This window comes from Sorex araneus, chromosome X (assembly GCF_027595985.1).
Source record: "Sorex araneus isolate mSorAra2 chromosome X, mSorAra2.pri, whole genome shotgun sequence".
In the NCBI taxonomy this organism is placed as follows: domain Eukaryota; kingdom Metazoa; phylum Chordata; class Mammalia; order Eulipotyphla; family Soricidae; genus Sorex; species Sorex araneus.
The window spans coordinates 269,552,856-269,565,968 of record NC_073313.1 but is presented as its reverse complement, the minus strand read 5'-3'; the positions used below and the strand labels follow the sequence as shown (position 1 = coordinate 269,565,968).

Below are 13,113 nucleotides of genomic sequence, written 5' to 3'. Positions count from 1 at the left end.
GTGTGTAGTTCACTATCACCGATCATACTATGCAAGTTGGGCTGGGCCTGTGATTCAGAGATCAGAGTAGACACCTTCCCGGGGGGAGACTCTGGGTTTGCTACCTGTACCTCAAAATATGATCTGAAGGGCTGGAGGAATAGCAGAGCATGTAGGGCGTTTGCCTTGCACACGGCCGACCCGGGTTCGATTCCTCCACCCCTCTAGGAGAGCCCGGCAAGCTACTGAGACTATCCCGCCCGCATGGCAGAGCCTGGAAAACTACCCGTGGCGTATTCAATATGCCAAAACCAGTAACAAGTCTCACAATGGAGAGGTTACTGGTGCCCGCTCAAGCAGATCGATGAACAGCGGGATGGTAGTGCTACAGTAAAGCGCTACCTCAAAATAAAAGAAGTATGCAGGAAACTGTTGTCCGGGTTGTGTTACCCACCACTAATTCTAGAATGTTCTTATCACCCCAGAAAGAAACCGTATGGACAGAAACTCAGGACACTGGTGATTTTTAGGATAGTGTACACTGGTGAAGGGACAGGTATTGGAACATTTTATGGCTGGAACCCAGTCACGGACAACTTTATAACTGTGTATCTCATGGTGATTTCATTAAAATGGGGGACACAGAAAGAAGCATCAAGTCCACCAGCAGTGGCTTGCCCTCCCCGTCCTCCTCGCAGCCCAGGGCAAGCATGCCCACTCTTTCTCTCTCCGTGGCGTTTTCCAGTTTGAGACACTGAGTGCAAGAGGCTGTGGGAATACCGCTCGCATGCTGCTCTCAAGAGACAGGGCACATCATTTTCACTTGTTGGCCTACTTGAAGGCATTTTGGGTTGCTTCTACTTTGGGTTTTGATAAATAACGTTGCCATGAATGTTTCTCTGCAGATGTGTGCCCAGAGGTTTTCATTTCTCCTGGGTTCAGACCTGGAACCCAGGAGAATGGTTGGGTCCTGAGGTAACACTGTGGAATGACTCGATGCTGAGGTATCTGGTTCACTTTTCGGGGGAATTTCAGACTATGCGTGTTTATACACTTCCTGGGCTGTATTTCTCATGCCATGAGATTCACCTGCTGAAAAATGTAGTTCAGAAGTGTGAGACATTCAGAGTGGTGCAACCACCACCTCAATCTAATGTTAGAATATTTTCATCATTCCCCAGAAGGCCCCACCGGCCCCAACCGGCTCCCTCCCTGACCGGCGTCCAGAATCCGCTTTCGGGCTTTGCTCGCAGCCCCTATTTTTATTCCACTGGCTCCTCTCGCTCTGTGTCGTTGGCTTGAATGTGCACCCATGTGCCAGCGTGTCCCTCACGTCTGTAGCTGGGGAGCATTTGCATGGAGTGGGTGAATCATGGTTTGTGTTCCTCATCCCCGTCTCTGTCACTCCGGGCATTTCCCCTCTGCATCCCTCTCTGCACTCGGTTCTTCTTTTTAGAAAGACTGAGCAGGCACTGGGTCAGGGCCCACCAGCTCCAGTGTGACTTCCTCTTCACAGCGTCCGCAGGGACCCTGGCTTCAAGCACGGTCATATTCCTAAGGGTCAGATCGGAGCTGGGGGCGAGGGGAGATGCTGTGGGTGGAATAATTACATAAATTCAGGGAGGAGGAGGATTATTCATTTTCTTTGGGGATCCTGTTCAGCAGTGCTCCAGGGGTGCTCCTGGCCTGGTGCTCAGGGCTCACTCCCAGTGGTGCTGCCGGGCCAGGGCTCCAGCATGCAAAGCCTGTGCAGCAGCCCTCTGAGCTGTCCCCCAGGCCCAGAGATATGTAATAATGATGACGTGATAACAACAGTAATAATAATTCTTCAGGTTACAAGTAGGCATGGTACTTTGGCTAAGTGAGAAGACGTCTTTGAAAGAACTTTCCTTGAGCTGTAGCTCACGCCTGGCCATGCCTCCACACACACCTCTTCGGTGTGTGTAGAATGGAATTCCAAATGTTTACGGGTTCTACTCCCCCAGCCCCTCCTACATCACATTAACTGGCCGTCTCCAGTTTCAGCCACAAGAAATGAACATATTTGGACTTTCGTGCCAGCGGACATGTCTGTTTTCCAACAAAAACAAAATGTGTTCAACAAATGCACATTGAGTTTATACTGGGTATCGGGACCATGGTAGGCAGACATGGCTAGAGTGAGCTTTGAACACTTGATAGTGTGCAGTGGGTTTTTGGGTTTTGGTTTTTGGGGTTTTTCTTTTTTTGGTTTTTTTGTTTGTTTTGTTTTGTTTGGCTCTTTCTGCACTTCATCCTCTGAGCCTGCTGATGTGGAATTGTAAGTTAAGAAACCAAGACTCTGGGGCTGGAGCAATAGCACAGCAGGTAGGGTGTTTGCCCTGCACGTGGCCGACCCGGGTTCCGTTCCCAGCATCCCATATGGTCCTCTGAGCACCGCCAGGGGTAATTCCTGAGTGAAGAGCCAGGAGTAATCCCTGTGCATCGCCAGGTGTGACCCAAAAAGCAAAAAAATAAGAAAGAAACCAAGAGTCTGGTAGGTAAGGTGATTCCTTCATATCTTCAGGTCAACAACAAGCTGGACTCCGTCCCCTGAGCCACAGGCAGATGCAGGGCAGGCCAGTCCCCGTACACAGACCAGGCAAAAGGGGGCATGAAGGATGCCTGGGTGATAAGGCAGGACAGACAGCAGGTCAGGACCAAATGACTTTCACTTCTTGTCAGCCAAGGGAATTGAACTCTCGTCTGAAGGCAATGAGGCAATGTCTGACTACCCAACGGCTTCCTTTGTTTAGTCAAAACACATCCCGGGCCGGAGAGATAGAACAAGGGATAAGGCACTTGGCTTGCATGCGACCGACCTACTGTGGTCCCCAGCACCATAGAGCCACGTCTCCAGAGCCCCGCCAGGAGTATCTCTGCCCACGGAGCCAGGAGTAGCCCCTAAGCATAGTCAGGCGTGGCCCCCCAAAAGATAAAATAACAAAGATAGGGGAAAATCATACTTACTGAGTGGTGTCAGCGGCCAGAATACACTAGGGATAAAACTAGGGTATCTTCTGGCGTATATCAAGTCTAGAGCCCACAGGTGTGGCAGGGAGGTGGCGACACGGAACCCTCGCTCTCTGTTGGTGAGAATGCCACCAGATTCCACTCCGTAGAAATGTCTCGGGAAAGTCAGAATAGAACTCTCCTACGACCCAGAGATCCCACTCCTTTTTTTTTTTTTTAATTAATGAATCATCGTGGGGTACACAGACTTACAAACTTTCGTGCTTGTGGGGCTCATACTTCTTGACATCTACCTCCAAAACAAAGCCATTCATTCAAAAATATAGGCACACTTATGTTCAGTGAAGCACTTGGTCCAGTAGCCAACGTACAGAAACAACCATTCTGGAGATGAATGGATCAAGGAGTTGGGCTGGAATAGTTGCAGCTGTTAGAAAGGACAAAAACCACTCAGTGTGCCACAATGTGGATGGAGCTAGATGGTGTCATAGTGAGTGAAGTGAGTCAAAAGGAGAGGGATGGGGGGTGGGGCTGAAGCTATGGCATGGCGAGGAGGGCATTTGCCGTGCACGGGACAGACCGGGGTTTGAGCACCACCAGGAGTGATCCCTGAGTGCAGAGCCGGGAGTAAGCCCTGAGCATCGCCGAGTATGACCCAAAATGGGGGGCGTGGGGGGAAGGATGGAGTGGGGAAGGTCAGATCCAGAATGACCTCTCATCGGTGGGATTTAGAGAAAGGAAGCAACAAAGGCCCCAAGGTAACAGGCTGGGGACCCCACGGAACTGAGCTGTGTGGAGGGTTGGGCAGGAGGGCTGTGAGGACCGAGCTCAGGGAGACAGGCCCCCTGTGTGTGGAGGGGGGCAGGGCGCACGAAACCACTGGCAGCCTTGTCCAACAAAGCACAACCCGAGAAGGTTGGAAACGAAACGAGCCCTAGCATCTCTAACAGAAGAGCTCCCGCCTCCCCCTGCCCAGACAGACGCACAGGAGGGGAGGGACGGGATGTGTGGTTGTGAAATTCTGTTTGAAATCCAAAGCAAGGTAGGAGACACCCCAAGTGGTTGCAGCAGCAAACCAGAAGTGGTTTTGAAAAGGAAAGAGCTTGGCAAGACATCTAGGGCTGCCAGGGGAGGGGGGGGCGGGGGAGGGGGCGAGTGGGGCCGGGAAAACCGTTGGTTTCCGGCCTGGAGAAGCAGCTGGTGCAGGTGCAGCAGACGCAGGAGGGAGAACTCAGAGGACAAGACGGGGGCCCTGGAGTCCAGTCACGGAACCTGACCTGCACGGGGCACCTCTGCAGGGCAGTGCCGGGCCGTGGCGCCCCGGGGAGAGACCCGAGCCAGCAGAGGTGACCTGTGAGCTGAGATCATGTAGGCGGTGGCCGCTGCGCCCAGCATGCAGCTGATGTCCTGCGCCCCCCACCCCCATCCTCCTGAGAGTGAGGGAAGGAAGCTGTGAGGGGGTCCTTGGCAGAGCTGAGGGTGCCCCAAGGGAAGCAGCAGGCCGAGGAGGAAGGGGGGGAAGAGGAGGAGGAGGGGAGGGGAAGGAGGAAGGAGGGGGGAGGGAGAGGGAGGGGGAGGGGAAGGGGAGTAGGAGTGGGAGGAGGAGGAGGAAGAGGAGAAAGGGGAGCGGGAGGGGGCGGGGGGGGGGGGAGGAGGAGGCAGTGTCCTGGAGGACCAGAGGGAGCCACATCCCCACGCCATGTCTGTCTCGGGCCCCTCCTCTGGCTCCTTCCCTGGGGAAGGCCCCTCCGCCTGGCCTGAGCCCAGACCCCGCCGCTCTCCTCGTGCCGGCCAGGGACTCTGCAGCCATCGGTTCTGAGAGCAGCCGCCCAGCTCCCCCCAGGCCTGCGGGGGCTCGCCCCAGCGGTGCCCGCCCCGCCTGGCATCAGGACAGACTGGAGAGTCATTACTGCAGCAGCAGAAGCCAGTGCCCCTGCCTGGGGCCGGGAGAAGGGGACAGTCTGAATTAGGTCACACAGCAGGGAGTGGACACCCAGCTCTGTCCTCGCAAGGGGACTGGCACCTCCGCTGAAACGTCGCCCTCTCGTGGGCATTGCCAGAAGCACGTCTTTGAAACGTTTCCTTCTTTTTTTCCTTTGATTTTTGGGCCTCATGGGACTGGCAACGCTCAGGGGTTGCTCCTGGCTCTGCACTCAGGGCTCACTCCTGGCGGTGCTTGGGGGACCGTATGGAATGCCAGGGATGGAACCCGGGTCAGCGGCATGCAAGGCAAGCGCCTTCCCTGCTGTGCCATCACTCTGGTGCAAGTGCTTACGTCTTGCCATAGCTTTTCCAATTATCTATTTATTTAGGCCACACCCGGCGGTGCTCAGGGCTTACTCCTGGCTCTGCACTCAGGAATCACTCCTGGTGGTGCTCAGGGGACCCTACGGGATGCCAGGGATTGACCTGGGCTGGCCACGTGCAAGGCAAATGCTCCCTCCACTGTACTATCTCTGACCCTCCTTTTACTTGTTATTTATACGCTCAGCCGCAGTATTTCATTTACGTAACGTGGTCACACATACAGTGTTCCAACTCCCCTGGGTTTTAGACCACACTGGCAGCACTCAGGGGTGCTCCTAGGGTGCTCCAGCCCCCAAACAGCCCCCAGGGCCAGGGACGAGCCCGGAGCTCCCCCAGGAGGCATCATCGCATTTGCTCTGACCTCCAGCCCTCTTCCCAGGAGCCAGAAACCTCCATTTCCTCTGTTCTCAACACCTCAGTATTGTTCTCTTTTTACAGGTGTATAAGCTTCACAAACTAATAGTGTGAGTAATTCTACCCTAACACATTCTAAAATTAACATGAAATAGATAGATCCTACAAATATGCAGTTTAGTAAGAGGAAAGAACATTTTAAGGGAAAATATGCAGAGATCTATAAAGTATAAAAGTATGTTTTATCCTAAAAAGGGAATACTGGCTTTATGTTAGGAAAACTATAGATAATGCTTAAGTATCTGCATTAATAAGTAAAGGCTTGTGATAAAAATCTCTATAGATATTAAAAAACACCTGGATATAACATATATAACATCCAATATATAAATTAATTCAGTATATAATTGAAAAAGTATGAAATCCCATGTGGCTGAAACAATAGTATAGTGAGTAGGGAGCTTGCTTCCCACGCAGCCGACCCAGTTTGATCCCATATTTTCCCCTGAGCACTGCCAGGAGTGATTCCTGAGTGCAGAACCAGGAGTAAGCCCTGAGCATTGGCAGGTGTGACCCAAAAACAAAAACAAAGAAAAAGTATAAAATCCCTCAGCAAGCTAGGAGTAAATAGATGTTTCTTAGTCTTATAGAGGACGACCATAAGCCCCATGATCGAATGCCGTACTCAAATGCAAAGGGCTGGGAATATCTGATTTTTTCAAAGAAGCTCCTTTAGTACGTCTTGCAAAACTGTTTTCAAGACTAGGAATTCCCTAAACTGTGGCCTCTCCCTGAAGCTCCGTACCATCCCTCCGTGGATACAGTATTCCTGGTGAGGTGTTTATTTCATTACAGTTCCTTGCATGCAGCCAACCTGGGTTCGATTCCTCTGCCCCTCTCGGAGAGCCCGGCAAGCTACCAAGAGTATCCCGCCCACAGAGCCTGGCAAGCTCCCCGTGGCATATCCGATATGCCAAAAACAGTAACAACAAGTCTCACGATGGAGACATTACTGGTGCCCGCTCGAACAAATCGATGAACAACGACAGTGCTACTATGTCCCAACACGCTCTTCTCGTGCAAGTCTCATTGGATCAGTCTGCTGTGAATCTCCTGGGCTTGCCTTTGTACATAACTTCCGTTTTCGATCTTGCTGCTTTCAGTGTTCCGTCTCTGTCTTTGGTGTCTCTGACTCTGCCTAGAACCTGCCTCGGAGCTCTTTATTTCTCTGAGGTCTCTGCACTGGATCTTTCCACGTGGATCCTCATGCCTCCGCTCCTCAGCCCCGGGAAATTCTTACCTGTGATTTATTTAGTTGTTCTTCACCAGACTTGCCTTCCTCCTCTTCAGGGACGCGGGTGCTTCTGTTGCCTCTGGGCTCCCGCGTCAGCTCTGCCGCGTCATCGTCTGTTTCTCTAGCGGCCTCCTGCCTCGCCTTTTCCTCAGCTGCTGTTATTCCGTTGCTCAGACTCTCTACTGAGTTTTTGTTTGTGTTTTGAGGTCACACCTGGCAGTGCTGAGGGCTTACTCCTGGCTCTGTGCTCAGGGATCACTCCTGGCAGGGCTCTGGGGACCAGATGTGGTGCCATGGGAGAACCTGGTGCCCACTGTGTGCCAGGCAAGCATCCTACCCTGTGTGCCATCGCTCTGGCCCTTCTATTAAGTCTGTTGTTTTGTTTTCGGGGCCACAGCCAGCAATGCTCAGGGCTTACTCCTGGGGCCCTACACTGAGGAATGACTCTAAGGCAGTGCTCTCGGGACCATGGGGTGCTGGGAATCGAACACACACGAGGCAAACGCCCCACCCGCTGCCCTGTCTGTCTCTCCCGCCCCCTCTAGGCCCTCTACTCTACCCCACCTGCTGAGCCCTTCATCTCTGTCACTTCTGACTGTGGTTTTAGTTCTGATGCTTCCTTGTGCTTCACTGACAACCTGTGCCATCGTTTCTTTGCTCCATGGCATCACTAAAGCTGTCCCGAGAGAGCTGGCAGAGCCTCCCGCGCCTTTCTTGTCACGCAGCCAGCTCGGAGGGCTTCTCCCCGTGAGGGCAAGCTTCCCCGTGAGGCACGAGGAATAGAGCTCTTTGTGACCGCACGGGGGAGGCGGAGGTGGCCGAGGACAGGTCCCGCGGCTGCTGGGCCCCTCTGGAAGGGCGAGAGCTCCACTGCCTGCCCGGGGATGATGCCACTCTGGGCGAGCGAGCCAAGGGTGCGAGAGGTGGAGGCGGGCTGCTGGGGTGGCTGAGGGCAACGCCCTCCATTCCTTTTGAACCAGAAGTCTCATCCCTTTTAAAAATGTTTTCAATTTATTTTTTGTTGTTTGGAGCCACACCCGGCAGTGCTCAGGGGTCACTCCTGGCAGCGCTTGGGGGACCCTATGGGATGCGGGGACCCAGCCTGCAGTGTACCTGTGTGAGGGAGGCAGGCGCCCTCCCTGCTGCACCGTCATCCCGGCCCAGGAAGTTTCTGTCTCGGAGCTGCCAGCTGCAGTGCCTGTCGCCTGTGCCTCAGGCGCGGAGCAGGAGAGACCCCAGACACCGGCAGCCCGGGACGGGCGGCATCTCGGACGGGCTCGGCAGTGCCTTTTGGGAGGCCGGGAGGCCGCGTGTCAGTGGGGACAGTGATGCCCGGCCAGGAGGCCGCAGGGAGACTGGGTCCCAGTAAGGGCCATGTGGGGGGGCCTCCAGAGTAGAGGCGGAACCCGGGCAGGAGGCCCCGTGTCAGGGGGCTGGACATTGCTGCTGTCTCCGGCTGCCTCGGGAATGGCCGGAGGAAGCGGGAAGCGCAGGCCGGACAAGCTGCCGGGCTGGAGACCGAGGTGGACGGGGCGCGGGCCGTGGGCCAGCACCCAGCTCCCCACTGCCCCGAGCCGCACCTCTCGCCAGGGCCACTGAGGGAGGGCACGAGCAGGGAGGAAGGGAGCAGTGGGCAGCGGGGCAGGGGCGGTGGGAGACGTGGCGGGGCGCGGGCCCTGTCTCCGTGTGTGCTCCGTCCCCTGCTGGCGCGCCGGGCATGGCCAGGCCAGCCAGGAGCCTTCAGAAGACGCCACCACCAGGCTGGCACCCCTTTCTGTACACAGCCTTCCTTTCTAATCTGAGCCCCGGGATCTGCAGTACGGCCCCTGGTGGGGCTTCCTGTACCTGCCCTCCCGGGGGTCCCTGCCCGCCCGCCCCGTCAAAGCAAGCTCAGTTCTGTGCATCTGGCCTGAGTCGGCCCCTCCTGCAGGATTCCCGCCAGCCCCACCCACACGCCTCTCCTCAAGCCGAGCCGCTCTCCTGTGTAGACGCCCATAGCGACTCCCCACACCCCACTGTGTAGACACCCATAGCGACTCCCCACACCCCACTGTGTAGACGCCCACAGCGACTCCCCACACCCCACTGTGTAGACGCCCCATAGAGACTCCCCACACCCCACTGTGTAGACGCCCATAGTGACTCCCCACACCCCACTGTGTAGACACCCATAGCGACTCCCCACACCCCACTGTGTAGACGCCCACAGCGACTCCCCACACCCCACTGTGTAGACGCCCCATAGAGACTCCCCACTCCCCACTGTGTAGACGCCCCACAGCGACTCCCCACACCCCACTGTGTAGACGCCCCATAGAGACTCCCCACACCCCACTGTGTAGACGCCCATAGTGACTCTCCACACCCCACTGTGTAGATGCCCCATAGAGACTCCCCACACCCCACTGTGTAGACGCCCCATAGTGACTCCCCACACCCCACTGTGTAGACACCCATAGCGACTCCCCACTCCCCACTGTGTAGACGCCCCACAGCGACTCCCCACACCCCACTGTGTAGATGCCCCATAGTGACTCCCCACACCCCGCTGTGTAGACGCCCATAGTGACTCCCCACTGTGTAGACGCCCACAGCGACTCCCCACACGCCGCTGTGTAGATGCCCATAGTGACTCCCCACTGTGTAGACGCCCACAGCGACTCCCCACACCCCACTGTGTAGATGCCCATAGCGACTCCCCACTGTGTAGACGCCCCATAGTGACTCCCCACACCCCGCTGTGTAGACGCCCATAGTGACTCCCCACTGTGTAGACGCCCCACAGCGACTCCCCACACCCCACTGTGTAGACACCCCATAGCGACTCCCCACACCCCACTGTGTAGACACCCCATAGCGACTCCCCACACCCCACTGTGTAGACGCCCACAGCGACTCCCCACACCCCACTGTGTAGATGCCCATAGCGACTCCCCACTGTGTAGACGCCCCATAGTGACTCCCCACACCCCGCTGTGTAGACGCCCATAGTGACTCCCCACTGTGTAGACGCCCCACAGCGACTCCCCACACCCCACTGTGTAGACGCCCCACAGCGACTCCCCACACCCCGCTGTGTAGATGCCCCACAGTGTTCCTTCCCGGTCACCTGCTCCGGGTTGTTTCCGGAGTGGGGCTCTTGTGCACAGTACCTCAGTGAGTGGAGGAGTCTTTCCTGAATTGAGTTTTGGGGACCCGTGGGATGAATGCCCAGGGGTGGAATTGCTGACTCTGTTAAAGACTCAGGCCTGCACCGGGCTCATGGCACAGTGCTCAGGTCAGATCCTCCCTGCGAGAACCATACGTCACCTGGAGGACAGTGGGCAGCCCCCCGGCCTGCCGAGCAAAGGCAGCGTGCGTGGGGCGCAGCGCGTGCACTCAGGGAGGGGCCCAGGCGGCCTCCAGACAGGGCAGGAAGGAGAGGGAGAGGCCCCCCGCAGTGCTCACCACCCCTCTCCTCCCGCCCACAGACTCGCTGCGGAACTTCCCGGCCGCGGCGCATGGCCCACGCTCCTCCCCCGCCGAGCTCAGCGGCCCGGCCCAGCCCCTGCTGCGGGAGCGGAAGGTCTCGGCGCCCACGCACTCCAGCCAGCCCACCCTGTTCACCTTTGAGCCCCCGGGGCCCGGCCTCGCCCAGCCCGCCCTGTCCACCAGCGCGCCCCAGGAGTACCTCTACCTGCACCAGTGCATCAGCCGGAGGGCCGAGAGCGCCAGGTAGGCCACAGGGAGGGCTGGGTAAAACGAGGCATGCCGGGGGTGGGGGTCCAGGGCCACACCAGCCAGCGTCTCACCCCACTGCTGAGGGCTGAGGCCTGCTGGTGCATGGCCCCCAGACTCCAGTCCCAGTGCTCAGGCCTGCGAGAGGATCATGACACAGTGCTCAGGTCTGCAAGAGGCTCATGGCACAGTGCTCAGACTCGCACCAGGCTGTCACAGTGCTCCAGCATGGAATAGACTCCCAGCACAGTGCCCAGGGATGCACCCTGCTCCTGGCACAATGCTCTGGGAGCTGGGGGTGGAACCCAGGGCCTGATGCTTGCTCGGCTGGTGCTCCACCACTGGAACTGCTTCCCAGCCAAAACATTTCTTTTTCTGGTTAGATGATTTTCACATTTTATAAATATCATTGATAATTCCAGGAAAACCTTCTGGTATAAAATATGCTACAAAGATTTTTTTTTCCTATTCTTTTCCTTTTTTTTTTTTTTTTTTGCTTTTTGGGTCACACCCAGTGATGCTCAGGGGTTACTCCTGGTTTTAGAACTCAGGAATTACTCCTGGCAGTGCTTGGGGGACCATATGGGATGCCGGGGATCGAACCCGGGTCGGTCGGGTGCAAGGCAAACGCCCTACCCGTTGTGCTATCACTCCGGCCCCTCCTTTTTTTTTATTTTGATGTGGCTCTAGGGCACTTATATGCTGCTGGGGGTCAAGCCCAGGTCAGCCACATGCTAGGTAAATGCCCTACCCCCCGTGTATCTCTTCTGGCTCTACAGCTTTTCAATTTAACTTGGAAAAATAAAGTACCATCATGCACTCAGAAATTATTCCTGGCGGTGCTCGGGGGACCATATAGGAAGCTGGTGCCCGCTTGAGCAAATCGATGAGCAGCAGGATGACAGTGACACAGTGAAACAGTAGAAGTGCCCTCTGGGCAGCAGCTTCACTGTGAGATGCTGATCGGGCTGTGTTCTTCATCTTGGTTTCCGAGTGCTTGGGTTTGGGAATCCAGGCGATGGGCGGGACCTCAGAGGACTCTGGGAGAAATAGGTTCCCAAAACTGCCCCGCCCCACCACCAGAATGCCGAGGGAGGGGGAGGGTGGCCAGGAAATTTTCTTGAGTTCAGAACTTTCTAGTAATAGTGAGTTTTCTGAGTTCAAGGAAGCTTTCCTCTGTGATTTCTGGTGCTCATTTATGTTATGAAATACTTTGTTCTGCAAATACCCAGTCTGGACAGGACGTGGCAGCGCGGCTGCTGAGGGCACTAAGGGACAATCCTAAGGCAGGACAGGGTATGGAGGGGGAGACGCTGGACAGTGGTTAGGCCCCGCTGAAGCCTCTGTCGCTCAGGGGTGCGTCCTGAGAGAGGCCCGGTCACAAAGCCAGGCAATGACGCAGACGCTCGGGCTTGGAGAGAAAGGCTGCCTTTCCAGGGAGATGCCAGGGAGGACCCAGGGCGCTGGGAAGCGGAGCCCAGCGTGGAGAGAGCTAAGGAAGGGCTGAGACTGAGCACTGGACTGAGAGTCCCACAGTCAAAGGAGAGACGGACTGTGCAGGCTGGAGAGAACCAGGTGTACTGGTTGCCTAAAAACACAAACCAACCAACAATATTCTCCAGAGGTGAGGAGAACTCAAAAGTCAGAGAATACAGCCCTCATCTCATCACTAGGGGCATAATCCTAAATTTCTTTTTTGTTTTGTTTTAGGGCCACGCCCGTGGTGCTCAGGGCTTACCCCGACTCTGTGCTCAGGGATCACTCCTGGCCAGGTCAGGGGACCATATGGAATGCCAGGGATCCAATTCGGGTTGGTCACATTCAAGGCAAATGCCCTCCCGCCTGTACTATCACTCTGGCCCTTATCCTGAATTTCTCAGAGTACAGAAGACTAAAAAAATTCCAGTTCTCAAGGAATAGTATTGATGCAATCCCAGACATGGTCCCGGTGCTGAAATTATTAGGCACACGTTTGAAATCCTTTAATAGTATTCCACGTGAAAGAAGAAAAAGCTCTTGAAGTTGATGGAAAGAGTTCAAAATAAATAAATAAACTTTCATTAATCCATAAAACTTTAACAAAAATTTAATTACAAAATTACCCTTTAGGAATGAAAGCAATTTAAGGCATTCTCAAATGAAAGAAAAATAAGAGATTTTCCAGGAGCTCTGACTTTAAAAATCTGCATAGTTTGACTTTTTCCCTTTCTTCATTCTTTAAAATGAAAGTAGGAGCTGGAGAAAGAGGACAGCAGGTAGGGCGCTTACCTGTCACTTGGCCAAATCCAGGTTTGATCCCCGGCATCCCATATCATCCCGCAGCACCACCAGAAGTGATTCCTGAGCGGGGCAAGGAGGTACCCCTGAGCACTGCCCGGTGTGGCCCCCAAATAACAACCAAAATTAAAACAGATAAGTATTAAAAGCAGGGGCTGGAGTGATAGCACAGTGGGTAGGGTGTTTGCTTTGCA

At 55.3% G+C, this 13,113-nt stretch overlaps 1 protein-coding gene across 2 annotated transcripts in view; it reads left to right on the top strand.

The window, feature by feature from the left end:
- Positions 1–13,113, top strand: part of GAB2 (GRB2 associated binding protein 2) — a 156,217-nt gene that overhangs the window by 130,766 nt on the left and 12,338 nt on the right. For both annotated transcript variants that reach the window (XM_055119801.1, XM_055119802.1), the window contains exon 3: positions 10,396–10,639. In XM_055119801.1, coding sequence (XP_054975776.1) covers positions 10,396–10,639 — 244 coding nt within the window. The remainder of the gene's footprint in view (positions 1–10,395; positions 10,640–13,113) is intronic.